At 50.2% G+C, this 25,263-nt stretch overlaps 1 protein-coding gene across 2 annotated transcripts in view; it reads right to left on the minus strand.

The window, feature by feature from the left end:
- The window catches only part of LOC115090603 (sodium- and chloride-dependent betaine transporter-like), a 368,393-nt gene that overhangs the window by 67,188 nt on the left and 275,942 nt on the right, over positions 1-25,263 (minus strand). For both annotated transcript variants that reach the window (XM_029599943.1, XM_029599944.1), the window contains exon 10: positions 1,065-1,177. In XM_029599943.1, the coding sequence (XP_029455803.1) occupies positions 1,065-1,177 (113 nt within the window). The remainder of the gene's footprint in view (positions 1-1,064; positions 1,178-25,263) is intronic.

Consider the following 25,263-nt stretch of genomic DNA (forward strand, 5'->3'; position numbering starts at 1 on the left):
ACAAACAAGTTCTAGTCACGTGAGTGCTGATCATTACATTACTTTTTTTGTCAAGCTTCCATTTCACATCCCCCCAACCATATTGGTAACATCAATAGATAAGAGCACAGCCAGCCAATAGGAATACATACATACATATTCATTCCTAAGTGACCTTTACTGACCTGGGAAGTGTGAACACTTTGTTTCATTTTCTGTTGGTGTTCGTTAGTTTCCAGTTCCATTTCCCATCCCCCCAACCATCACCTCAGTGGTAACCTTGGTAACATCAATAGATAAGAGGGCAGCCAGCCAATAGGAACACATATTCATTCCTAACTGACCTTCAGTGACCTGGAAAGTGTTTATTTGTATCATTTTCAGTTAGTGCGCACTAAATCGAGTTAGTGCGCACTAACGGGGAGTTAGTGCGCACTAACTCGAGTTAGTGCGCACTAACACGATTTAACGATTTTTAACGATAAATCGTTAGAATTTCTATTGTATCGTGTTCTATAACGATTTAAGATGATATAAACATTATCGGACGATAATTTTAATCGTTGAAAAACGATTCACATCCCTATTAAACACTTTTCACTGATCTACAGAGCTAGCTAGAGAACAGATGCAGTGGCTTTCTATTTCTATTTACATCTTTACCCCTTCATTTCAATCCTTTGCCTTTAATTTCACTCACAGGTAGAGGTAATTATTAGGAAATTAGAAAAAAGTTGGATTTAGAGGGTTTTTGCTCTTCTTTTAACCTTGGTAAGAGCTATCTCTTATTCATTTCTTTGTCTTTCTCAATTTCATTATTCTTCCCCTTCATTTGGTCTCGTTCTGCAGTGTCTTTTTCTTTGCCAGATTTGCTGATTTTCTGTCAGTAGAAATCTGGACAACCTACAGAAAATTAGGTTTCTAACCTTGATCAACTGTCAAAATGCTCTGGTGTCATGCTGCTTATGAGATGCACTATATAAATTAGCAGAGATCCTGAAGCAGCAGACTGGGTGGGGATAACACATGATCTTGATAGCAGGGAAAAGTCACATTTCTTATGTCTAGTGGAATATTTCCTGTACCTGACTGTCCAGTCCCAGGAAGATCACCATAAGGAAGAAGAGGCAGGACCAGAGCGGAGCTATCGGCATCATTGTCACAGCCTTTGGGTAAACAATAAATGCCAAGCCAGGGCCTGTCCAAAAGAAGAAACAACCAATAGTAAGAATCTATAAATTAAACAAAAGAGTTGCACACGTGATTACACACCAGCCACATACATGAAAACACAGTAATGCACAGTTCAGAAAAACTTCAGAATTCAGCTCTTGCACTGTATAAACTACCTAATATGCTCATTACCACAAGCTACATAGAAGCCCATTTTGAGTCCTTAAGAACATAAAACATAAGAACTGCCATACTGGGTCAGATCAAGGGTCCATCATGCTTGTTTTCAACTGTAGCCAATCCAGATCACAAGTACCTGGCAGGATCCCAAATAGTAGATAAATGCCATGCTGTGTATGCCCAGGGATAAGCAGTGGTTTTTTCACAAGTCTACCTGATTAATAACAGTTTATGGACTTTTCCTCCAGGAATTCCAAAACATTTTAAAATTCATCTATGCTAACTCCATTTACCACATCTTTTGGTAATCAATTCTAAAGCTTAATTTTGCATTGAGTAATAAAATATTTTCTCTGAATTGTTTTAAATGTATTTCTTAATAATTTCATGGCGTGTCCCCTAGTCTTGTGGGCTCAATATTCAAAGATTTCCTGTTAGCTAACTTACAAGGTATATTCAGCAGCATGGTTTTGTGTTGCGGACGTGCCCTACGGGTTATGAGGAGGGACATGGAGCCGCGGTCGCCTGCTCCTGGGAGAATGTGAACCCTTGGGCCACAAAGTGGCTCAGGGAGGAGCCCCAAGGCACACCCTAAGGGAGATAAGCGAGTACAGGCATAGACAGAGCAGGAACAAGGCTAGAAGGGACCAGGCATGGAACAACAGGACCTGGAACGAGGCAGGCTCAGCCCTCCACTGGACCAACATGCACCAGGGAGACCCAGCAACGCAATGTTGGTCTCGGAAGTAGCCCTCCGGCCACTCGGTAGCCCTTCTGGACCTGTCACTAGGGACTAGGGAGCGACGAGTGCATGAGGTCAGACACAGGAAGAGGGCAGGAACAGAAGCCTCAGGATATTTGGGAGACCGGACAAGAGTCAGTATACTTGGAAGATATGGACTAAGGACTCAGACGAAAAGTAGGAAGACTCTGGGTGCTTGGAAGACTCAGACGAGTGCTTGGAAGACTCAGACGAGGACTTGGAACAGTCAAGGAGCTTGGAAGACTCAGATGAGGACTTGGAAGACTCAGACAAGGACTTAGAACAGTCAGGGAGCTTGGAAGACTCAGATGAGGATTTGGGAGACTCAGATGAGGACTTGGAAGACTCTGGATGCTAGCAAGATTCAGACAAGGACTTGGACGACTCTGGGTGCTTGGAAGACTCAGGGAGCTTGGAAGACTCAGACGAGGCCTTGGAACACTCAGGGTGCTAGGGAGACTTGGACGAGGACTTGGAAGACTCAGGACGCTAGGAAGACTTTGAGGGTTTGGGAGACTCGGACGAGGGCTTGGAAGACCCAGGGTTTCTGGAAGACTCAAGCAAGGATTCAGGAAAGTACTAAGTGAGAGCTGCAATGCAGCGCGCCCTACACAGCCACCGATGGCTGGTCACGGACCATGCTGGAAGCAAAGCAGACTCCAGGCAAAGCAGTGGAACTTGAAGCCAGGACATGTTGAAGATTCAGGACAGGCGTGCACTGAGGCGCACCCTACACAGCCGCCCGGGGCTGGTCGTGGACCATGCTGAAGCGGAGCAGGTTGTGGCAGAGTCTTGGGCATGGATGAAGACAGGCAAGGTACTCCGAAGACCGGGACAGGATACAAGACCCAGGATTCAAAAGACGGAACTCGGAGTTCAGGAACAGGCCTTGGAATTAAAAACAAGAGCCTTCTGGAGATTTGCGCTGCAGGGATGAGGGTAGGCCATATACCATGAGGCGCTCTACACAGCCCCCCATGGGCTGGTCACGGACCACAACAGTGGCACGCCCGGAAAGGTAGAGTAGCAAGGAACCTGGAAGAAGGACGAGTAGCTGAAGATGAGGAGGACATCAGGGCCAGGAGTGGAACACTAATATCTGGGACATCTGGAACACGGAGCATGGAACATCCGGGACATCTGGAACCCAGAGTTGGAACATCCAGTACCTTGGACCAGGAACACTGGAACTTGAAAGAAGAACATCAGGACTCCTGGATGAGGGACATCAGGACTTGGAAGAAGAACATCGGGACTCCTGGACAAGGGAAGTCAGGACTTGGAACATCAGGACTTGGAAGAAGAACATCAGGACTCCTGGACAAGGGAAGTCAGGATTTGGAAGAAGAACACTGGGACTCCTGGACCAGGGACATCAGGACTAGGAACATCAGATGGCGAAGATCAGGAACAAGAAGAACTTGGAACATGAAGCCATCTGGACAAGAGCAGACCACGGTAGACCTTGACCGGAGAAGAGGAGACATGGGCGACCATGGAATCTGATTTGAAGGCCCTGAGGAATTGAAACAGGGCCTTTATATAGGGCTGGGCCAGGAAGTGCTGTGATTACATCATCCGGAGGGGCCGCAGGCTGTTTCCTGTTGCTGGCCCTTTAAATATGAAGAAGAGGTGCACGCTCACGCCTAGAGGAAGCCCGGAGGAAGGAAGGAGGAGCAGAGGCCTGCGGCGGCATCATGCCGCATGGAGGAGAGAGGACAGACCAGAGGTGTCTTCCTGCCACGAAGAGACACCCCGACGGCAGCGCTCAGGCCACATAGGTGAAGGGAGCGGTGGTGGTGGCACTAGGGCCGTGAAGACACAGTCCGGCAGCGGCTCCTGCTGCGAAGAGGGGAGGAGCGGCGGCGGCGGCTTCCTGCTGCCTGAGGGAATCTCAGCGGGGACTTCCCCGCTGCGGAGGCGGAGTCAGCGGTGGTGGCTCCAGCCACGAAGAGGGACATTGGGTGCGGCGGGGGCAGCCACAGGGCTGCGAGGGAGGTCCCAGGAACGGCACTAGGCCGCAGGAAGCGAGAAGCAGTGTTGGCCAGCATGGCAGTGAGTGAGGGCCTGTCCGCGGGATGGGGTCCGCAGGCAGGAGCGTAACACTATGCTGCTGAATATCCTCAAAGAAATCGCTAGTTAGCCGGACAAGTGTTATCCGGCTTACTTTACACCTGCTATTAAACAGGTCTAACTTATAAGAACATAAGAAAATGCCATACTGGGTCAGACCAAGGGTCCATCAAGCCCAGCATCCTGTTTCCAACAGTGGCCAATCCAGGCCATAAGAACCTGGCAAGTACCTAAAAACTAAGTCTATTCCATGTAACCATTTCTAATGGCAGTGGCTATTCTCTAAGTGAACTTAATAGCAGGTAATGGACTTCTCCTCCAAGAACTTATCCAATCCTTTTTTAAACCCAGCTATACTAACTGCACTAACCACATTCGCTGGCAACAAATTCCAGAGTTTAATTGTGCGTTGAGTAAAAAAGAACTTTCTCCGATTAGTTTTAAATGTGCCCCATGCTAACTTCATGGAGTGCCCCCTAGCCTTTCTACTATCCGAAAGAGTAAATAACCGATTCACATCTACCCGTTCTAGACCTCTCATGATTTTAAACACCTCTATCATATCCCCCCTCAGTCGTCTCTTCTCCAAGCTGAAAAGTCCTAACCTCTTTAGTCTTTCCTCATAGGGGAGTTGTTCCATTCCCCTTATCATTTTGGTAGCCCTTCTCTGTACCTTCTCCATCGCAATTATATCTTTTTTGAGATGCGGCGACCAGAATTGTACACAGTATTCAAGGTGCGGTCTCACCATGGAGCGATACAGAGGCATTATGACATTTTCCGTTTTATTCACCATTCCTTTTCTAATAATTCCCAACATTCTGTTTGCTTTTTTGACTGCCGCAGCATACTGCACCGACGATTTCAGTGTGTTGTCCACTATGACACCTAGATCTCTTTCTTGGGTTGTAGCACCTAATATGGAACCCAACATTGTGTAATTATAGCACGGGTTATTTTTCCCTATATGCATCACCTTGCACTTATCCACATTAAATTTCATCTGCCATTTGGATGCCCAATTTTCCAGTCTCACAAGGTCTTCCTGCAATTTATCACATTCTGCTTGTGATTTAACTACTCTGCACAATTTTGTGTCATCTGCAAATTTGATTATCTCACTCGTCGTATTTCTTTCCAAATCATTTATAAATATATTGAACAGTAAGGGTCCCAATACAGATCCCTGAGGCACTCCACTGTCCACTCCCTTCCACTGAGAAAATTGCCCATTTAATCCTACTCTCTGTTTCCTGTTTTTTAGCCAGTTTGCAATCCACGAAAGGACATCGCCATCTATCCCATGACTTTTTACTTTTCCTAGAAGCCTCTCATGAGGAACTTTGTCAAACGCCTTCTGAAAATCCAAGTATACTATATCTACCGGTTCACCCTTATCCGCATGTTTATTAACTCCTTCAAAAAAGTGAAGCAGATTTGTGAGGCAAGACTTGCCCTGGGTAAAGCCATGCTGATTTTGTTCCATTAAACCATGTCTTTCTATATGTTCTGTGATTTTGATGTTTAGAACACTTTCCACTATTTTTCCTGGCACTGAAGTCAGGCTAACCGGTCTGTAGTTTCCCGGATCGCCCCTTGAGCCCTTTTTAAATATTGGGGTTACATTTGCTATCCTCCAGTCTTCAGGTACAATGGATGATTTTAATAATAAGTTGAAAATTTTTACTAATAGGTCTGAAATTTCATTTTTTAGTTCCTTCAGAACTCTGGGGTGTATACCATCTGGTCCAGGTGATTTACTACTCTTCAGTTTGTCAATCAGGCCTACCACATCTTCTAGGTTCACCGTGATTTGATTCAGTCCATCTGAATCATTACCCATGAAAACCTTCTCCATTACGGGTACCTCCCCAACATCCTCTTCAGTAAACACCGAAGCAAAGAAATCATTTAATCTTTCCGCGATGGCCTTATCTTCTCTAAGTGCCCCTTTAACCCCTCGATCATCTAACGGTCCAACTGACTCCCTCACAGGCTTTCTGCTTCGGATATATTTAAAAACGTTTTTACTGTGAGTTTTTGCCTCTACAGCCAACTTCTTTTCAAATTCTCTCTTAGCCTGTCTTATCAATGTCTTACATTTAACTTGCCAATGTTTATGCTTTATCCTATTTTCTTCTGTTGGATCCTTCTTCCAATTTTTGAATGAAGATCTTTTGGCTAAAATAGCTTCTTTCACCTCCCCTTTTAACCATGCCGGTAATCGTTTTGCCTTCTTTCCACCTTTCTTAATGTGTGGAATACATCTGGACTGTGCTTCTAGAATGGTATTTTTTAACAATGACCACGCCTCTTGGACATTTTTTACTTTTGTAGCTGCTCCTTTCAGTTTTTTTCTAACAATTTTTCTCATTTTATCAAAGTTTCCCTTTTGAAAGTTTAGCACGAGAGCCTTGGATTTGCACACTGTTCCTTTTCCAGTCATTAAATCAAATTTGATCATATTATGATCACTATTGCCAAGCGGCCCCACCACTGTTACCTCTCTCACCAAGTCCCGTGCTCCACTGAGAATTAGATCTAAAATTGTTCCCTCTCTCGTTGGTTCCTGAACCAATTGCTCCATAAAGCTATCATTTATTCCATCCAGGAACGTTATCTCTCTAGCGTGACCCGATGATACATTTACCCAGTCTATATTGGGATAATTGAAGTCTCCCATTATTACTGCACTACCAATTTGGTTAGCTTCCCTAATTTCTCTTAGCATTTCACTGTCCATCTCACCATCTTGACCAGGTGGACGGTAGTATACCCCTATCACTGTAGTCTTCCCTGACACACAAGGGATTTCTACCCATAAAGATTCAATTTTGTATTTAGTCTCATGCAGGATGTTTATCCTGTTGGACTCTATGCCATCCCAGACATAAAGCGCCACACCTCCTCCCGAGTGCTCCTCTCTGTCATTGCGATATAATTTGTACCCCGGTATAGCACTGTCCCATTGGTTATCCTCTTTCCACCATGTCTCTGAGATGCCAATTAAGTCTATGTCATCATTTACTGCTATACATTCTAATTCTCCCATCTTACTTCTTAGACTTCTGGCATTAGCATACAAACATTTCAAAGTTTGTTTTTTGTTTGTATTTTTATTCTGCTTTTTAATTGATAGGGATAAGTTAGAATTTTTTAGCTCAGGTGAGTTTTTAGTTACAGGCACTTGGACTACTTTTCTAATTATTGGAACCTCACTGTCGGGATGCCCTAATTCTAATGCATCATTAGTATCCTTTAAAGATATCTCTCTCCGAACCATGCGCTGCTGAGCGACTGTCAGCTTTCCCCTTTGTTCTAGTTTAAAAGCTGCTCTATCTCCTTTTTAAAGGTTAGCGCCAGCAGTCTGGTTCCACCCTGGTTAAGGTGGAGCCCATCCCTTCGGAAGAGACTCCCCCTTCCCCAAAAGGTTCCCCAGTTCCTAACAAAACTGAATCCCTCTTCCTTGCACCATCGTCTCATCCACGCATTGAGACTCCGGAGCTCTGCCTGCCTCTGGTGACCTGCGCGTGGAACAGGCAGCATTTCAGAGAATGCTACCCTGGAGGTTCTGGATCTAATCTTTCTACCTAAGAGCCTAAATTTGGCTTCCAGAACCTCCCTCCCACATTTTCCTATGTCGTTGGTGCCCACGTGTACCACGACAGCCGGTTCCTCCCCAGCACTGTCTAAAATCCTATCTAGGTGACGCGTGAGGTCCGCCACCTTCGCACCAGGTAGGCATGTTACCAGGCGATCCTCACGCCCACCCGCCACCCAGCTATCTACATTCCTAATAATCAAATCACCAACTATGATGGCCGACCTAACCCTTCCCTCCTGGGCAGTAGGCCTTGGGGAGATATCCTCAGTGCGAAAGGACAATGCATCACCTAGAGAGCAGGTCCTTGCTACAGAATCCTTTCCTGCTACACCTGGTTGGTGCTCTCCCATTATGAGACCTTCTTCCTCCAAGGCAGCACCAGGGCTGCCAGTCTGAAGTTGGGACTTGACTACTATGTCCCTGAAGGTCTCATCTATATACCTCTCTGTCTGCCTCAGCTCCTCCAGGTCTGCCACTCTAGCCTCCAGAGATCGGACTCGTTCTCTGAGAGCCAGGAGCTCTTTGCATCGCATGCACATGTACAACTTCTCACCGGTGGGTAAAAAATCATACATGTGACACTCGATGCAGCAGCCGGTGGAGGAAAGGAGATGCAGGCCGGTAGTGGGGAACCCCTTGCCATGCCGGAGGAACCGGGATACGCAGCAGCAGCATGGCCGCAAAGAGGGCTGCCCACTGCTGCAATAGCAGGAGGGACTGAGTTTGGAGCCCAGCGTTGGAAAATAGGAGGTCCTGGTCCAAGGCCTCCTTGGCCCGACATCGTAACACATCCGGTCAGTCATTTCCTGGAGAAGGTCTGCAACTTGTTGCAGTTGTTCCTGTTGTTTGCTGGACTCAGAACCAAGCCTGGGATGGTATGTGCTGCCGATGAATCTACCGAGCTCATGACCTCAACAGTCTTTCAGGTGGGTAAGCCCTTTGACTGATTCATGGTTGATTCAGCCTAGTAGGTAAACCAACTAGGTCCATATCGTCAGTAGGCGGACACGCTTGGGCACTGGATCTGGTTTTTTACCTTTACCAACCTCTTTTCCTGTAGGTTGAGCCCTGGGTTCTAGGGATGGCAGGACTTAGGCGAGGTCCAGTGAGCAAGTAGGACTGGGGATAGGCCAAAGTCCTGGACTGTAGGCATACAGGCAGAGTCAAGTTCCAGACAGGAGTCACAACAAGTAGAGTTCAGGTGAAGGTGAATACCAAGCAGAAGTCAAGGCAGGCAGCATTCAAGCAAAGTCAGAAGCCAGGCAAGGAGTCAAGCACAAGAGATCAGTCCAAAGTTAGGCAAGGGACTGGAGCAGGAGAGAACAAGACTAAGAAGGTGACAAGGACATGGGCAGGGTCAAGGGCAGGAGACAGGATGTCACTGGAGGTAAGGCAAGACAAAGTCAGAACCATGAGGTGAGGTAAAGCAAGGTCAGGAACATGAGGAAAACATGCACCGCAGAACAGAAGGACCTGCTGCTGAGACACAGGCTAGTGGCGCAGTTGGGTTTAAATACCCAGCCACTTGATGTCATCAGTGAGCACCTGCTGCAAGGTTTTCTGCTGCTGGACCTTCATAGACTCATGCAGTTAGGAGAAAGGCAAGAGTCGCAGCAGAGGAAGGAGATGGAAGTATCCTAGGAGCAACGTTGGCGACAAGGTGAGTGCAACTGGCCAAATGTAACACTCACTCAGGCGTGTTCCCCTGACTTCTCATTTCTTTATAAATGTAGAAGTCGTTGCCATGGAGGTGGTATTGCCATTCTGTATCACAAGTCCTTATATCTTACAGAACTGAAAGTTAGAACATTAAAATTTGTACATTATCTTCTTATTCAGTGTTCTTCATCCTTTCAGTTAACATTGTATTTATTTATTTATTTTGTAAAATTATTAATTGCTTTCCAATTTTATAATAAAATTTCCAAAGCGATGTACATATATGGCATCAAAAATTATACAAATCATTAAAATAAGCCAGAATGTTAAAACAAATAATATAATACTTTAATAGCCATCCCAGAATAACAGCCCTAAAAGGAACCTGCCTCCACTCCATTACAGCAATTCCATATTTAAATCTTGTACCCCATATATATCTTTCTGATTTTAGAATTTTACGTCAACATCACCGACCCCTTAAACCTAAATAGCTTTCCCAGAGAGTTAATTTGGAAGCTCTGTCTTCATCAGCCAAGTTTTTACTTTCTACTGAAATTTCATCAGGTCCATTTCTTCTCTAGCCTGCAATGGAAGACCGTTCCATAATTTAGGAACAGACATGAAAAGGACCGGTTTTGAAATCTTATATAATGGAAACTTTGCATTTGCACTCTAGTGGGAGACTAGACATGGCTTGGGTCTCCGTCTGCGATAGAGGATAGATCCTACCCCGAGGAGGCTCTGAGTTAGGTAGCAAATTAATTGCACAGTCGTAGGAGTGGTGCGGGCGTAGAGTATCCGCGGCCTTCTTCGAGATCACATCGGCAAAAGAAGAGTATTGCAGTGGAAGGTCGGGAAGAGAGGGCGAGGTAATCATACAAGGCAGAGGTGAGACGGACTCTAGGCAGTTCTTATAACAGGAGGAACCCCAATAAGAGAGCTGTAGGGTGGTCCAGTCGAACTGTGGAGTGTGTTGCTGTAGCCATAGCAGTCCCAAAACTACAAGATGAATGGCCTTGTTCAATATTTGGAAAGAAATGGTTTCCACGTGCAGGGTCCTGGTGCGAAGCTGAATATGGGCCGTGGTGTGGGTAACCTCGCCAGGAAGAGGTTCTCTATATATAGTTGAGAGTATTAATGGCACAGGAGAGTGGATGGTGAGGATTCGCAGGTGTTTTGTGAGTTGTTTTAATATGAAATTCCCACCAGCCCCGGAGTCCACCAATGCCAAAGTGTGAAACTCCTGGTTGTCCATTTTAATGGAAACGGGGACAGTCAATGGAGGAGACGGTGAAGTCAGGCCTAGGAGTAGTCCTTCAGCAGAACCTAGGCCTGGGCGTTTCCCGGACAGACTGAACACGAGGCTATAGCATGTCTGGGTTGGCCGCAGTACAGAAATAGACCGGATTGCTGGCGACGCCATCATTCCTTAGGAGAAAGTCTGCTCCGATTCATCTGCATATGTTCTTCCTTTGCTAGGTTCTGAGTTGTGTTCATAGTGAGAGAAGAAGAACGTCGAGTACTGGACAAGCCTGACGTAGACATCCGAGATGCTCTGGATTCTTGAGAGCATTCTTGCAGGAGGTGGTCAATACACCCAGTAAGGTCTATCAAGGAGTCCTACGGCGTGGGCAATTTGTCAGCCACCAACTCATCTTTAATTCGAGGGCTCAAACCTTCAAGGAAAATAGAGCGTAAACAGTCGGAGTCCCAGTGAAGTTTGAAGCAAGGGTTCTGAACTCAAATAACATAGTCCGTTAGTGGGTGAGAGCCTTGTTGTAGATGAAGAAGTGATGACCCGGAAACGGCTCTTCGGACAGGATCTTTAAAGACAGACCGGAATAGGACCAGGAACCCTGGGAAGTCTCGAAGGACTGGGTCAGCATGCTCCCAGAGGGGCGATGCCCAGGCCAAGGCCTTACCATCCAAAAGGGAAAGGATGTAGGTAGTCTTGGTGATCATGTCTGGGAAGTAAGCTGGTTAAGGACAGAAGTGCATATTGCATTGATTTAAGAATCCCCTGCACATAAGATGGTTCCCTGAAAAACATGGAGGTGCTGGCAAGGGCACGGTCAGCTGGAGAACCGGCGTAGAGATGGAGGTATTGAGCTTGATAGACGTCGATATGGCAGTCATGGCTAGAGATGTGCAATCGTTTATCACAAATTAGGCAATTTCAACGAATCGTGGATCGGGGGCCCCGAAAACGGTTTTTTCCTGAACTTCGGGGAAAATCTGTTTTTCGGGTTTTTTACGGGGGGGAGGGGCACATTTTATTTTTTTAAATTAAAAACCACCCCAAGCATTAGAATTACCATACATACAACCCCCCCCCCCATCCCGATCCCTCCCCAAGACTTACTAACATCTCTGGTGGTCCAGCGGGGTCCCGCAAGTGATTTGCCCCTCCGTGCCCGGCGTGCCTGCCTCGCTCAAAATGGTGCCGATAGCCTCTGACTGATGTCACAGCCCCTGTCACATGGCCATCAGCACCATCTTGTGCTCCTGCCTTGTGACAGGGGCTGACCAATGGTGCTGGTAGCCCCTGTGACATAGTATGGGCAAAGGCTATCGGCGCCATTTTGATTACTGGCAGCCGACGACGAAATCGCTCCCGGACCCCCGCTGGACCCCCAGGGACTTTTGGCAAGTCTTGAGGGAGTCAGGAGGCCCCCCCAAGCTGGCCAAAAGTCCCTGAGGGTCCAGCGGGGGTCCTGGAGCGATCTCCTGCCCTCGGGCCGTTGGCTGCCAGCAATCAAAATGGCGCCAGTAGCCTTTGCCCATACTATATCACAGGGGCCACCGGCGCCATTGGTCAGCCCCTGTCATATGGTAGGAGCACAAGATGGCACCGATGGCCATGTGACAGGGGCTGACCAATGGCACCGGTAGCCCCTGTGACATAGTAGGTCAGAGGCTATCGGCGCCATTTTGAGCGAGGCAGGCACGCCGGGCATGGAGGGACAAATCGGTCGCGGGACCCCGCTGGACCGCCAGGGATGTTGGTAAGTCTTGGGGAGGGATCGGGATGGTGGGGGGGTTGTATTTAATGTTTTATAGTAAGTTTTAATGCTTGGGGTGGGGTTTTTTTTAGCTTGGTTTTCCCACGTCGTTTTTTGGGCCGGTTTCGGTTTTCCCCGTTTAGTTTTTCAAAAAAACTAACCGAGGAAAACCGAACTTTACCCCGAAGCATCCGACTCAAAAAATGACCCGGGAGAAAAAACGAAGCTCATCTCTAGTCACGGCAGCGTAGATAGCAGCTGCCAGAGACTCCAGGAATATTTGCTGTTCGCTGATCCTTTGTGCCAGGCCAGGAATAGCTTGGTGGGCCGAGATTACTGCCAGGTCCATGGACTTGGCAATCTATAATGGTTTGTGGGTTTGTGGACCCTTGGCCCGAGGTGAGAATTGTTACCACCTGTGGGGAGGAGCCCCACAGGTCTACACCATCGGGAGGTGAGGTCTGGTACAGCAGGAGCTCTGGGTGAGAATCTGTGGGAAGGTCCCAAGGAGCGGGGTAGGAGACACAGCAAAGGGGACCCCCACAGTAAGCAGGAAGACTGGAGATCAGTACCTGGGCAGAGACCTCTGAGGGGGGTGGCGCTAGACAGAACCGAGGAGCAAGAAGCACAAGAGCAGGACATGCAGGAGGTATACTGTGGAGACAACCCAGAGGGGCAGAGCTGCGTAGTGAGAGGGGTACTAAATTGATGACGCAGGCTAACCCGCGGAGCGGGGAAGCCCGAGTCAGGTCTCCAGGTGATGATGTAGACAAGCCTGAGGAGCAGGGAAGTACCGGCAGCCACCGGTGGTTGAACAAGGCACTGCCCCAAGAAGCAGGGAAGTACAACAGTCTCTGGTGTTAGGGATGTGAATCGTGTGCCCGATCATTTTAACGATCGGGTTCGGCTGGGGGGGGGGGGGGGAATCTGATCGTTAGAGATGTGAATTGGGATCGGTTCCGATTCCAATTCACATCACTAATTTGTTTTAGTGAGGCCCGCACCGATAAAAAAAACCCCACCCCAACCCTTTAAAATTACCCCCTTAGCCTCCCACACTCTCCCGCCCCCCCCCCAAAACTTTTTACACATACCTGGTGGTCCAGGGGGGCCGCGGAGAGTGATCTCCCGTTCCCAGGCCATCAGCTGCGCTAAAAGAAAATGGCGCTGATGGCCCTTTGCCCTTACCATGTGACAGGGTATCCGTGCCATTGGCCGGCCCCTGTCACATGGTAGGAGCACTGGATGGCCGGCGCCACATGGTAAGGGCAAAGGGCCATCGGCACCATCTTTATGAGTGGCAGCCGATGGCCCGAGAGCGGGAGATCGCTCCCCGCGCCCCCCCCAGACCACCAGGTAATTTTAAAAGGTTTTTGGGGGGGGGTCGGGAGGGGGGGAGGCTAAGGGGGTCGGTTTAAAGGGTTGGGTGGGGTTTTTTTTTATCGGGCCATCGGCGCCATTTATATTAGTGGCAGCCAAAATGGCGCCGATGGCCCGAGAGCGGGAGATCGCGCCAGGACCCCCCTCCCCCCACTGGACCACCAGGTAATTTAACATTTTGGGGGATTCGGGAGCGTAAGGGATTGGTTTTAAAGGGTCGGGGTGGGTTTAGGGGTTGTTTTGGTGTGCCGGTTTTCCCGCCCTCCCCCCAAATAATTCCCGTGCCCGATTTAACGATTTTTGACGATAAATCGGGGGAATTTGCATTGTATCGTGCACTCTAACGATTTTTGACGATTTAAAAATTATCTGATGATTTTTTTAAATTGTCAAAAAATGATTCACATCCCTATCTGGTGTCGAAAGTAGACCCTGTCCTGAGGAGCGGGAAGCACTGATAGTCCTAAGTATAGAACGTAGGCACTACCCCGAGGAGCGGGGAAGCATTGACAGTTTCTGGAGAAGAACGTAGGCACTGCCCTGAGGAGCGGGGACGCATGGAGACAGAACTTCCAAGTGGTGAAGGCATTTCCAGAGGCAGCCCCGAGGAGCGGGGCATCTGCAGATAGGACTTCTGGAAGGCGCAGGGTTAGCCTGAGGAGCGAGGGAAGCCATGAGACTAGGTATCTGTAGAGAGCGTATGCAAGCCCTCGAAGAGCAGGTACCAGCCAGGGTCCAGAGTCCAAGAAGGTCCGGAATATCACCACAGGACCGAGGAGACAAGAGCTCGTACAGTAGCGATGGGACTCGTTGCCAAGTCAGCTAGCAGGAGGTGAAGGCTGTTATGGTTATTGATGTTTGGGTGGATCCTTGGACATTGTAGCAGCTGACCACGCCCACGTCTTCTTACATCTAGAATAGCTTCAACCTTATATTCAAGGTCTTCTTCTGTGTTAATAGAAGTTGGTTCAGGAGACTTGGATGAGAACTCTCTGAGAATGAGTGGTTTCAGAAGTGAAACGTGGAATGCGTTGTGGATTTTCAATCCAGGCGGTAGCTTCAGACTGTATGTAATGTTGCCAAGACGTCAGTGGATTAGAAACGGTCCAACGTAGCGAGGAGCAAATCGAATGGAGGGTAACTTTAGTCTTAGATGCTTAGTTCTTAGCCAGACTTTGTCACCAGGTTGAAACATAGGCGCTTTAGAATGGTACCAATAGTACTTCTGTAATTTCAGCAGGGTATGGCGTTGACCAGGATGGCCAGCCAATTTGGAATCATGAGCCCAGTATAGAAGTTTATTTCTGAGGTTCTTAGGCACAATTGTTTTAAGGGCAGGCACAGAATGGGTAGCTGCCAAGATGACTTTCTTCGGGTCGATGATGTGCTGAGGTTCTTCAGGAATATCCTCAGAGAGGAAAGAGCGTGACAGGGCATCAGCTCTGGTATTCTTGTCTCCGGGGCGATATTTGAGCATGAAGTCAAAGCGATTAAAAAACAAAGACCATCTGGCTTGTCTGTGGTTAAGACGTTGTGCATGATGGAGATACTTTAGATTCTTATGGTCCGAGAATACAGTAATTTGATGTTGGGCGCCTTCGCGCCAAGGCCGCCATTTCTCAAATGCCAGTTTAATAGCCAGGAGTTCTTTATCGCCGATCCCATAGTTCTTCTTTGCAGGAGAAAAGCGTCGCAAGAAAATGATGCAGGGATATAAGGCTTTAGAATCTCCAGTTTGGCTTAACACAGCCCCTACTCCAACATCTGAAGCGTCAACCTCCACGATGAAGGGTCTATTGGGATCTGGGTGACGCAGACATGGCTCAGTGGAAAAGGCAGCCTTTAATTTCTCGAACCCAGAAATGGCCTCTGCAGACCATTTAGAAGCATTGGCCCCTTTCCGTGTCATTGCAGTTAAGGGCACTGTCAAAGAAGAATAGTTCTTTATAAAGCTTCTATAATAATTTGTGAACCACAAAAATCATCTCAGGGCCTTCTCACTGGTAGGTTGAGACCAATTCTTGATACTCTCTAATTTTGGGGGATCCATCCGGAAGCCGTGTTTCGAGATGAAAAGGCACAGACTCTTTGTGGAATTCGCACTTTGACAATTTGGCGTAGAGGCGATGTTCTCGAAGTCTCAGTAATACTTGTTTGACATCTGCTAGATGAGTAGACATATCCTGTGAGAATATCAAGATGTCATCTAGGTAAACAATGACACACTTGTACAGAAAGTCCCGCAGAATGTCATGCATTGTTGCGGTCCCAGTCGCGGCAGTCGCGACTAGGCCCTTACCTCCTTGGTCCCGGCCCATCTCCGAGGGTCTGCGGCCTGTTTCGTGGCATCCCCACGGGGGGGGGGGACGCCGCCGTGAAGCCCTGCCTGGACGCCTTCTTCCTAGGCGCGCAAGCCGCGCTTATGAAGGCTGTTTCCCGCCACTGAAGGCTCCGCCCTATCCGTGACGTCAGACGCCGCGGCCTATGTAAGGCCGCCGCAGAGCCTCATTTGCAGTTCTCAGTTGCTCCGTGCCCCGGAGTGCGCTATTGCGTTAGCGACTCCGTTCCTGCCTGAGACTTGTGTTCTCTCCATGCTCAAGTCTTGCTTTTGTCTGGCTTCCTTGCGTTAACCTGTTCTGCTTCAGTTCCAGCTTGGTTCCAGGTTCCAGTAGCCAGTTCCGCTTCAGCTCCTGTCTGGTTCCAGTAGCCAGTTCCGCTTCAGCTCCTGTCTGGTTCCAGTAGCCAGTTCTGCTTCAGCTCCTGTCTGGTTCCAGTGGCCAGTCCTGCTTCAGCTCCTGTCTGGTTCCAGTAGCCAGTTCTGCTCCAGCTCCTGCTTGCTGCAGTCCTAGCCTGCTTCAGTTCCTGCCTGTCTTCTGATTCCTGCCTGCTCCAGCCTCAGCTTCCGTGATCTCCTAAGTCCCAGGGGCCGGGCTCCTCCCGGGGGAGTACCGGCTTCCAGGGTGAATCACCTAAGTCCCAGCGGCTGGGCTCCTACGGGCTCCTCCCGGAGGAGTACCAGCTTCCAGGGTGAAGCTCACGTCCAGCTCCTGCCTGGTATCTGCCTCCCGACCTGTCACTCTTGAGAGACTATAGTACACCTCTCCCCAGTCTCTCCCAGGTCGGCCTAAGGGTCCACTAAACACTTCACTCACAACAGATTGCAAGGCCATGGACTCGGCCGAGGTACCAGGATCCCAGGATCTTCCTGCATTGGCTCTGCAGCTACAACAACAACAACAATACCTGCATGTCCTGGCCGGATCTGTTGGGCAACTGGCTGCCCGAATGGATGCCCACGATACCTGTTCTTTGCCTGCTGTGGGTTCGACCCCGAGGATGCAGCCTCACCCGTGACTCAGCTGCCGCCAACTGCTCACTACGCTGAAGATGCTAGGATCTGCCGTGGGTTCTTGAATCAGTGTTTCATGCGCTTCTCGCTCTTGCCCCGGCAATTTCCCACGGACTCCGTAAAAGTAGCGTACATTCTCTCCCTGCTCGATGGGAAAGTCCTGGTGTGGGCCTCCCCCCTGTGGGAACGTAACGACTCCTCCTTGGACGACTTACAGCAGTTTGTCACCAACGTTCATCAAGCCTTTGACGAACCCGCCCGCCAGGCCTCAGCCATGTCAGAATTGCTACAGCTTCGCCAAGGATCCCGTTCCCTGGCGGACTATGCAATGGATTTCAGAACGCTCGCTCAGGAAGTAGGTTGGCAAGACGAAAGCCTTAAAGCCATATTCTTGGAAGGGTTGTCAGGGCGCATTAAGGACGAGATTGCTGCCCGGGACCTCCCGGAAGATCTCAACGCTCTCACTGACATGGCTGCCCGCATCAATCGCCGCCTGCAACAGCGAGCACGAGAGTTACGCATGACTAAGCACAGCCCTGTCCGCAGTTCCTCACGCCCGCTGCCTACACCCAGGCCTGCCCGTCCTGATGCTTCTGCCTCTGAACCTATGCAGTTGGGACGTGCCCCACTCTCTCTTGAGGAGAGACAACGCCGCCGCTCGTTGGGCTTGTGCCTTTATTGTGGTCAGAAAGGCCATTTCGTGGCACGCTGCCAGCAGCGTGCGGAAAGCTCCAGAACCTAGGAGGTCGGGAGGAGCTCCTCCTAGGTTGTGCCACAGCTCCTCAGAGTATGATACCCATTACCGTGAAATTTCCCGGAGGGTCCTTGGAAACCCTTGCCTTCCTGGATTCCGGAGCCGGAGGTAATTTTATCCAGCAAGACTTGGTCTCTCAACTGCAGCTCCCTACGCAGAGATGAAAATTTCCACTCCGGATTACCTCCATTCAGGGAACGCTCCTTCCAGGTCGCATATTGACCGCCACGGCTCCCATCACAGTCCACACCGGGGCGATCCACTTGGAGGAGATAGCCTTCCTGATTCTCGAAAAGGCTGTCCACCCCATGGTGCTAGGGCTGCCGTGGCTCCAAAAGCATTCGCCTGTGATCCAGTGGGATACTCTGCAAATCACTAAGTGGCGTCCCTATTGCCTCTCTCATTGCATGAAGGTTCCCCAACCTCCAGCACTCCTGCTTTTGCACTCTGCCCTTGGACCTCTAGTGCCATACGAGGACTTTCCGGATGTCTTCTCGAAGACTAAAGCAGAGATTCTTCCGCAGCATCGTCCATATGACTGCGCTATTGACCTATTGCCTGGATCTATGCCACCTCGGAGTAGGGTGTACCCCTTGTCTCTGCCTGAGACACGGGCCATGTCTGAGTACATCACTGAGAATTTGGCGAAAGGATTCATTTGCCCGTCAAAGTCGCCCGCCGGGGCGGGATTCTTTTTCGTCAGCAAAAAGGATGGCTCCTTGAGGCCCTGTATCGACTACCGAGGACTCAATGCAATTACCAAACGGGACCGCTACCTTCTCCCGTTGATTCCAGAACTACTTGACCGCCTCCAAGGCGCAAAGATCTTTACTAAGTTGGATCTATGTGGGGCCTACAACCTAGTCAGAATCTGTCCCGAGGACGAATGGAAGACCACATTCAATACCCGGGATGGGCATTACGAATACCTTGTAATGCCCTTCGGCCTTTGCAATGCCCCAGCGGTCTTCCAACACCTGATGAATGAGGTGCTACGGGATTTGCTCAATGTCTTTGTGATCCTCTATCTCGACAACGTCCTGATTTACTCCCGTGACCTGCCTATGCACCGCCAGCATGTTCGCCAGGTGCTCCAAATTCTCAGAGAGCACAACCTATACGCTAAGCTGGAGAAATGCAGCTTTGAAAGGACTTCCTTGCCGTTCCTGGGCTATATTGTTTCAGCTGACGGCTTCCAGATGGATCCAGAGAAGGTCACTGCAATTAGAAACTGGCCGTAGCCAAAGGGCCTCAAGGCACTGCAGCGATTCCTCGGCTTTGCTAACTTTTATCGGCATTTTATTCCCAGTTATTCTCACATAGTGGCTCCTCTGACTGCGCTCACCCGGAAGGGAGCCAATGTGGTAGACTGGCTGCCCAAGCCTGTCTAGCCTTCAAGGAGTTGAAGAAGGCCTTCTTACAAGACACATGCCTCCGCCATCCTGATCCCAGTCGGCCATTTGTGGTGGAGGTCGATGCCTCGAATGTAGCTGTTGGAGCGGTGCTGAGCCAGCATTCCGACAATGGACAGCTTCTCCCGTGCTCCTTTTTCTCTAGGAGGTTCTCCCCGGCTGAGAATAATTATGCGGTCGGCAACAAGGAACTGCTCGCCGTGAAACTCGCCTTGGAAGAATGGAGGCAGTGGTCGGAGGGAGCCAATCACCCCTTCACCATCTTATACGGACCATAAAAATCTCTCTTTTCTTCACCAAGCCCAGCACCTGAACCCGAGACAGGCCCGGTGGTCTTTGTTTTTTGACCGATTTGACTTGTCACGCTCCACCGAGATTGAGGAGACCCCTGAGACGCCTCAGTACATTTTGGATCCCAAGAAAGTAAGTCTCGCCGCCACCTCCGTGTCTTCTGAAGAAAAGTCCGTAGTTCCATGCCGCTCTCGCAGGGCCGTGTTGGCATGGGCCCATGAATCCCTCACTGGAGGGCATGTGGGCCGGACTGGTACGCTGGACCTCCTCAACCGGTTCTGTTGGTGGCCAACAGTAAGGCAAGATGTTCGTCTCTTTGTTGATTCCTGCCCCACCTGTGCTTTGCAAAAACCGCTTGGCGGAAAACCTGGAGGCTTGTTACATCCCTTGCCTATCCCGGTGGAGCCCTGGATGCACATCTCCACAGACTTTGTGGTGGATCTCCCAGCATCAGATGGGAACACAGTCATCTGGGTTGTTGTGGACCGGTTCTCCAAAATGGCACATTTTATTCCCCTGTCAAAATTACCTTCAGCGCCCGACCTGGCTAATTTATTCGTTCAACATATGTTCCGACTTCATGGTCTTCCCCAGGACATCATATCAGACTGAGGCCCACAATTCACCGCCCGCTACTGGAAGGCGATATGTAAGTGCTTCAAGGGCCAGTTGAGTTTCTCATCAGCCTTCCACCCTCAGAGTAACGAACAGACTGAACGTACGAACCGGACTGTGAAGACCTTCCTGCGCTCCTTTGTAAACAAAAGACAAGACGATTGGGCCAAGCTTCTCCCATGGGCAGAATTTTCATACAACAACCATACATACTCTGCTACAGGAAGTTCTTCCTTCTTAGCCGTCTATTGGAAGCAACTTCGGCCGCCCTTGCCCTCGCCCTCGCCCGAACCCAGTGCACTGCCAGCAGTGCAACTCTCTGCCTGCCAGCTACTTGCCCTCTGGACGTCTATCCAAAGGAAGATGCAAAAAGCCGCCCTTGCTGCCAAAAGATGGGCAGACAGCCACCGTCAGCCAGCACCAGTCTACCTTCCAGGGGACCATGTTTGGCTGAGTACAAAGGATCTACAACTTCGGATTCCTTCCCGCAGACTCGCCCCCAGATTCTGTGGACCATTCCGCATTGCTGAGTGCGTAGGAGCTGTCTCCTATCGCTTGCGCTTACCCTCCTCGATGCATGTATACAATGTCTTCCATGTGTCCCTTTTGAAGCCTCTCATCCTCTCCAGGTACCATCCACGAGCTCCTGAATCTGCAGATCCTTCCGTGCCAGGAGACACCACCTACCAAGTTCGGGAGGTTCTAGATGTCAGATTCCATCAACGTTGCTGGGAGTACCTCATCGCCTGGGAAGGTTGTGGATCCGAGGACAACACTTGGGAGCCAGCCTGCAACATCCTTGATAAGGACTTATTGAAAGCCTTCCATGACAATCACCCAGATAAACCAGGAACGGCTAAGAGGGGGCGTAAGGGTGGGGGGGGGGGGGTACTGTTGCGGTCCCAGTCGCGGCAGTCGCGACTAGGCCCATACCTCCTTGGTCCCGGCCTGTCTCAGAGGGTCTGCGGGCTGTTTCGCGGCATCCCCGCGGGGGGGGGGAGGGGACACCGCCGTGAAGCCCTGTCTGGACGCCTTCTTCCTAGGTGCGTGCAAGCCGCGCTTATGAAGGCCATTTCCCGCCACTGAAGGCTCCACCCTATCCGTGACATCAGACGCCGCGGCCTATGTAAGGCCGCCGCGGAGCACAGGACTTTGCCTTGCAATGGGGTTCCTTGCGGTTCTCAGTTGCTCCGTGCCCCAGAGTGTGCTATTGCCGAGAAGTCATTAAACAGTAGCAGCTTGTGGCCATTATACAGCACTTCCTGCTTCAGGCGGTACGATCGCAGCAGCCGGGTCTTGTGGTCCCAGTTAAGGATGCGTGCCATAACTGGACGCGGGCGCCCCATCCCCTCTCGCATGGGGCCCACCCGATGCACCCTCTCGCATTGCAACTTGTCCCCAGGGATGAGGAGTCCCACCTGCTGGGGCAGCCATTGCTCAACTAGATCCTTAAGCTCCCCCTCTTTCACCTCTTCCGGGAGGCCTATGATCTTAAGGTTATTCCGGCGCCCCCTGTCCTCCTGCTCCTCCATCTTGGCCAGGAGTTCCCGTTGCCGGCCCTGGAGGTCTGTAACAACTCGCTCTGAGGTCGCAAGCCGGTCCCCCAAGTCCGATATAATGCCTTCCGCCGTATCCAGCCGCTTGGCATGCCCCTCCACCGCGGACTTGATATCCTCCATGGCAGTTTGTAACTTATAAAGTCTGCCATCCAGCGCCTCAGTAACCCGCTGGGAGATTTTCTGCAAGGCATCTTCATTTACAGAGGCGAGCAGCAGCTCCCCGGGCCGGGCAGCGGCGGCCATTTTAGCAGCACGTGGTCTATGCGGTCGGCGTTCAGGCTTGCTACGTGCGCTCGACCGGCGCATCACCCGCGGGGCTCCTCCCGTCCCCCGGCAGCAGCAACACTTCCGATGTCCCCTCCTCGACAAAAGCGGCGAAAACAGACAGTTTTAACAAGGTATTTTACCGGTGCAGGGGAGCGAGGGCTCGGAGCTTCCCCCGGTTACTTCCGCCTCCAATACGTCATCGCCGGAAGTCCAGAGTGTGCTATTGCGTTAGCGACTCCGTTCCTGCCTGAGACTTGTGTTCTCTCCGTGCTCAAGTCTTGCTTTTGTCTGGCTTCCTTGCGCTAACCTGTTCTTCTTCAGTTCCAGCTTGGTTCCAGGTTCCAGTAGCCAGATCCGCTTCAGCTGTCTGGCTCCAGTAGCCAGTTCTGCTTCAGCTCCTGTCTGGTTTCAGTAGCCAGTTCCGCTTCAGCTCCTGTCTGGTTCCAGTACCCAGTTCCGCTTCAGCTCCTGTCTGGTTCCAGTAGCCAGTTCCGCTTCAGCTCCTGTCTGGTTCCAGTAGCCAGTTCCGCTTCAGCTCCTGTCTGGTTCTAGTAGCCAGTTCTGCTTCAGCTCCTGTCTGCTTCCAGTCGCCAGTCCTGCTTCAGCTCCTGTCTAGTTCCAGTCACCATTCCTGCTTCAGCTCCTGTCTGGTTTCAGTGGCCAGTCCTGCTTCAGCTCCTGTCTGGTTCCAGTAGCCAGTTCTGCTCCAGCTCCTGCTTGCTGCAGTCCTAGCCTGCTTCAGTTCCTGCCTGTCTTCTGATTCCTGCCTGCTCCAGCCTCAGCTTTCGTGATCTCCTTTGTCCCAGCGGCCGGGCTCCTACAGGCTCCTCCCGGGGGAGTACCGGCTTCCAGGGTGAAGCTCACGTCCAGCTCCTGCCTCGTATCCACCTCCCGACCTGTCACTCTTGAGAGACTATAGTACACCTCTCCCCAGTCTCTCCCAGGTCGGCCTAAGGGTCCACTAAACACTTCACTCACAACAATTCATCATGTTCTGAAACACAACAGGAGCATTGCAAAGGTTGAAGGGCATTACCATATATTCGAAATGGCCATCTCGAGTGTTGAAAGCTGTTTTCCACTTGTCGCCGTCACGGATGTGAACCAAGTTATAGGCTCCCTTTAGGTCAAATTTTGAGAATATCTTGGCTCCTTGAAGTCGCTCAAACAGCTCTGAGATCAGAGGTAAGGGGTAATGGTCTTTAATCGTGATCTCGTTCAGACCTCGATAGTCGATACAAGGATGCAGATTGCCATCCTTCTTCCCCACGAAGAAGAAGCCTGCGCCCGCAGGAGACTTAGATGGTCTAATAAAACCTTTTTGCAGGTTTTCCTCAATGTACTCGGACATGGCCTTGTTCTCTACCACTGACAGTGGGTAGACACGTCCCTTAGGAGGTTCAGCATTAGGTTTCAGTCGTATTGCGCAGTCATAAGATCTATGTGGTGGAAGGATGTCAGCAGCTTCTTTGGAGAAAACATCATGAAATGATGCATACTGAGCCGGCAGTCCTGGCATCACTGGATTTGTAGGCATGCAGAGAATAGGAGAGACCTCCTTTAGGCATTTGCCATGACATTCTGGGCCCCAACAGGAGAGCTCCAACGTAGCTCAGTTGAATTGTGGCATGTGCAGCTGCAACCAGGGTAACCCCAGAACGATAGGGTGCAAGGCCTTCTCTAACACAAAGAAGGAAATTGACTCTGTATGGAGGGCTCCGGTGCGGAGGGATACTGGTTCGGTACAACAGGTAACATCACCCAGAAATAGCTCTTCTTGTATAGACGATAAGAGTAGTGGAGTCTTCAAAGTGGTGAGGGGAATCCTCAAATGTTCCACTAATCGTCATAGAATAAAATTACCTCCTGCCCCTGAGTCCACCAGGGCAAGGGTCTGGAATTCCAAAGGTTCGCAGGTCAGAGAGACAGGAAGAGAGAGCGTAGTAAAGCCTAAGAAAAGTCCTCCTAGAGGACTTAGGCCCGTCTTTTTCCCAGACATATGGGGCATGTTTGGACTGCATGACCAACTTGTCCATAGTACATGCACAAACCATTCCTCTTCCCAAGTCTTCTCTCTTTGGATGTCAGGTGAATGCGACCAAGTTGCATTGGTTCTTCATCACTGGCAAGAGGCATTACAGGAACGATCCTGAGTGCAGGTTAGCACGAACTTCTTTCTGAACAGGTCCTTTACCAAGCATGAGTTCTTGCACCTTATCACAAAGCCGATGATCAATTCTAAGAGCTAAGGCCACTAAGGCCCTCGAGGAGTGAGTACCAGTTTCCTGATAGCACCTGAAAGAATCAGAAGAGACCCCGAGGAGCGGGTACCCTGTTAGAAACCCCGAACGGCGTAAGAGTTCCAGATAGTGCTGGAGTGGCAGAACAGCTTCAGTACGGAGAGCGAATCCAATTTGTAGAGTTACCGTTGCTAACTCGATGAGCTAGCAAATACTGTAGGCTTAAATATCCGGGCAGCGTGTTGTCATATCAAGGGGATGCCCCTGAGGATCGCACCAACATGGAAATAAAGATGAGGGCGGCATGCGCGCGCGCGCCCTAAGGTACCTTGGAGGAGCATGCAGGAGGCAGCACCAAAGCCGGTCCAGGGACGCCAGAAAGGACGACAAACAGACACCGTGGCAGCCAAAGTCCAAGGTGAGCGGGAGGAGCCGCAAGTAGTGAGAGGCAGGCGGAGCGAAGCCGTCGAAGACCGACATTTGTAACAAAGGCAGAGCTTAAGAACCCCGTATCCAATGACATCATCAATCAGGGAAGCCTCAAGGGGACCTGTGGCACGTGCAAGTGCGCCTAGTAAGGCTTGGAGTGGCATGGGTGGCGGCAGTGTCCCGACCGTCATGAGGAACCATGGGGTGCGCGGAACAGAGACTAGCCCCCATCATGAGCAGGCCCAGAGAGCATTGCAGGACGGTGCAGGACGAGAGTAGACCGACAGTCATAACACATTCAGGATTAAGAACCCTCAAATGGGAACTCCATTGTTTTGAGAGGCTTTGGCATAAGAAGATACTGTTTGAATTTAAGTCTGAATCGATAATAAGCACTATCAACTTGAAATTTTGCTTGCCAAGACAACATACATTTCGGATAAAATAAGGGCAGGCCCCGTCAATTGTTTCAAACAATCTCTCATTGGGCTAATCAACCTGTTCCTTTCTCAGTGGTTGTGTCGGCTCTGC

Source organism: Rhinatrema bivittatum, chromosome 4 (genome assembly GCF_901001135.1).
Source record: "Rhinatrema bivittatum chromosome 4, aRhiBiv1.1, whole genome shotgun sequence".
Lineage (NCBI taxonomy): Eukaryota > Metazoa > Chordata > Amphibia > Gymnophiona > Rhinatrematidae > Rhinatrema > Rhinatrema bivittatum.